Source organism: Sesamum indicum, linkage group LG11 (genome assembly GCF_000512975.1).
Source record: "Sesamum indicum cultivar Zhongzhi No. 13 linkage group LG11, S_indicum_v1.0, whole genome shotgun sequence".
NCBI classification, from domain to species: domain Eukaryota; kingdom Viridiplantae; phylum Streptophyta; class Magnoliopsida; order Lamiales; family Pedaliaceae; genus Sesamum; species Sesamum indicum.
Window position 1 is genome coordinate 11,382,927 of NC_026155.1, and position 1,885 is coordinate 11,384,811.

Consider the following 1,885-nt stretch of genomic DNA (forward strand, 5'->3'; position numbering starts at 1 on the left):
AGGACATCTTCATATATTTTTAATCTGAGTATAAAATTCAGGATCCGGGATTTTCTCCTAAATAGGATCTTATATATTTACCAAATAAATAAATAAAAACAAAAGTCTAATATAAGTACGTCACATAAAACTAATCAAATCCAGTTCAAGCGTAGTGTATACGATGATGTTATGTACTATTGATCTCTAGATTATGCGTGCATAATTTAATTATAATCTAATTATAGATAATGACCGATTGATTTAATATTCCAATTAGTTGAGTAAAACATGGTTAGCATTAAAAAGCCGGTATTTTGATTTTTCTGATTATTGTAATTATATATATAAGTAAGAAAAGAAAATAAAATTCCAAGCACATGCAGTACGCAATGTCTGATTAATGACTTTGGGAGTATGACCACATTTGATTACTCCAAGTGGGAAAGCTGTCCTTCGTTGAAAGTGAAGAACACCAAATTACCCTTCACTAAACTATTATAAAATCATTCATTTGCCGGTTATTAGACATAATACTGAGGGTAGTTTTGTAAATTTCACATGTGCGCCCTCGACTATATAAGCAGCTCGGGACGATGGAGTTCAAAAGTTCATCAAAGGGTGTGTGCGCGACGTTCCACTCTCCGCTTATTACAACTGCAAGTACAGAACCCAAAAACGAGAACGAGATGCCACTAGCCACCGCGGACCAAGGCGGAGCCAACGGGCTTTCCGCCCTGCATCCAGACATCGTAAGGTCCCACGTCCTCAGCAGGTTGGACGGGCCAGCTCTCGGCTCCGCCGCCTGCTGCTCCACCACTCTCCGCCAACTCTCCTCAGACGAAAATCTCTGGTCCAACATATGCCACTCCATGTGGCCATCCACCACCTCCCCACAACTCAGCCACCTCATCTCCACTTTCCCCGGCGGCGGCCCTCGCGCCTTTTTCTCACACGCCTTCCCTGTCTTGGCTGCAGACCGCAACCTCACCCGATCATCATCAAACCCACCATCGGAATTAATCTCAGCCGTCGACATACGCTACAAGGATAACCTGATATTCACAAAGGTGCAAGAAACGGAGACAGTGAGCGGATGGTTCCGGTGCTCGCCCTTCAGGATTGACCTCCTGGAGCCGAAAGACGTGGTGCCCACACCCAGCGACATGGTCGACGACATGATGTTGAGCTGGATTCTGATCGACCCAATCGGACGGCGGGCAGTGAACCTCTCATCTCATAAACCAGTGAGCGTGGAACGCCACTGGCTGACTGGGGAAGTGCAGGTCCGCTATGCTTCAATCCTGGCCGTAGATCAAAGGCAGGTGCAGTGCGGGATAGTGATAAGGTGCGGAGGGTCGGAATGTGGGGATGAGATGCAGGTACGAGAAGTGAGCTTAGAAATAGAGGACATGGATGGAACACACTTGAACGGGAAGGAGAGTCTGGTCTTTCTACAAGGGGCATTGGAGGGCAAAAAAGGAACAGGGAAGAACAGGGTAGAAGAGGGGCAGAGGAGATATAAAGCTTATGTGGAGATGAAGAGAGAGAGAAAAGAGAGAAAGCTGAGGACAGAAGGGGCATTAGATATGGTCTGTGTGGCCTTCGGGGTATCCATTTTTGTTGCATTTTGCTGTTTCCTTTTCAGCAGATAGAGATAGACACCGCAACGGAGATCAAACCATAGAGAACCAAATAATCACAGAGAATACAGGCAAAATTATTTATTTATTTTTTAAAAAAAAAGAAAAGAAAAATGTGTATTTTTTTTAAATATTATGATCATTAATTGATCAGTGTATTTTATTTTGCAAGAACATGTTACTATTAATTAATCCAGAAGAAGTCAACTTGGGGGATAGTTCAGAATTAGGTGAGGGGGTATTTCAATTTGCTTTAGACTAAT

At 43.5% G+C, this 1,885-nt stretch overlaps 1 protein-coding gene across 1 annotated transcript; it reads left to right on the plus strand.

The window, feature by feature from the left end:
• LOC105174026 (probable F-box protein At2g36090) lies at positions 576 to 1,634 on the plus strand. Its single transcript, XM_011095983.2, has one exon. It carries the CDS (start codon positions 576 to 578, stop codon positions 1,632 to 1,634), a length of 1,059 nt encoding a protein of 352 aa, XP_011094285.1.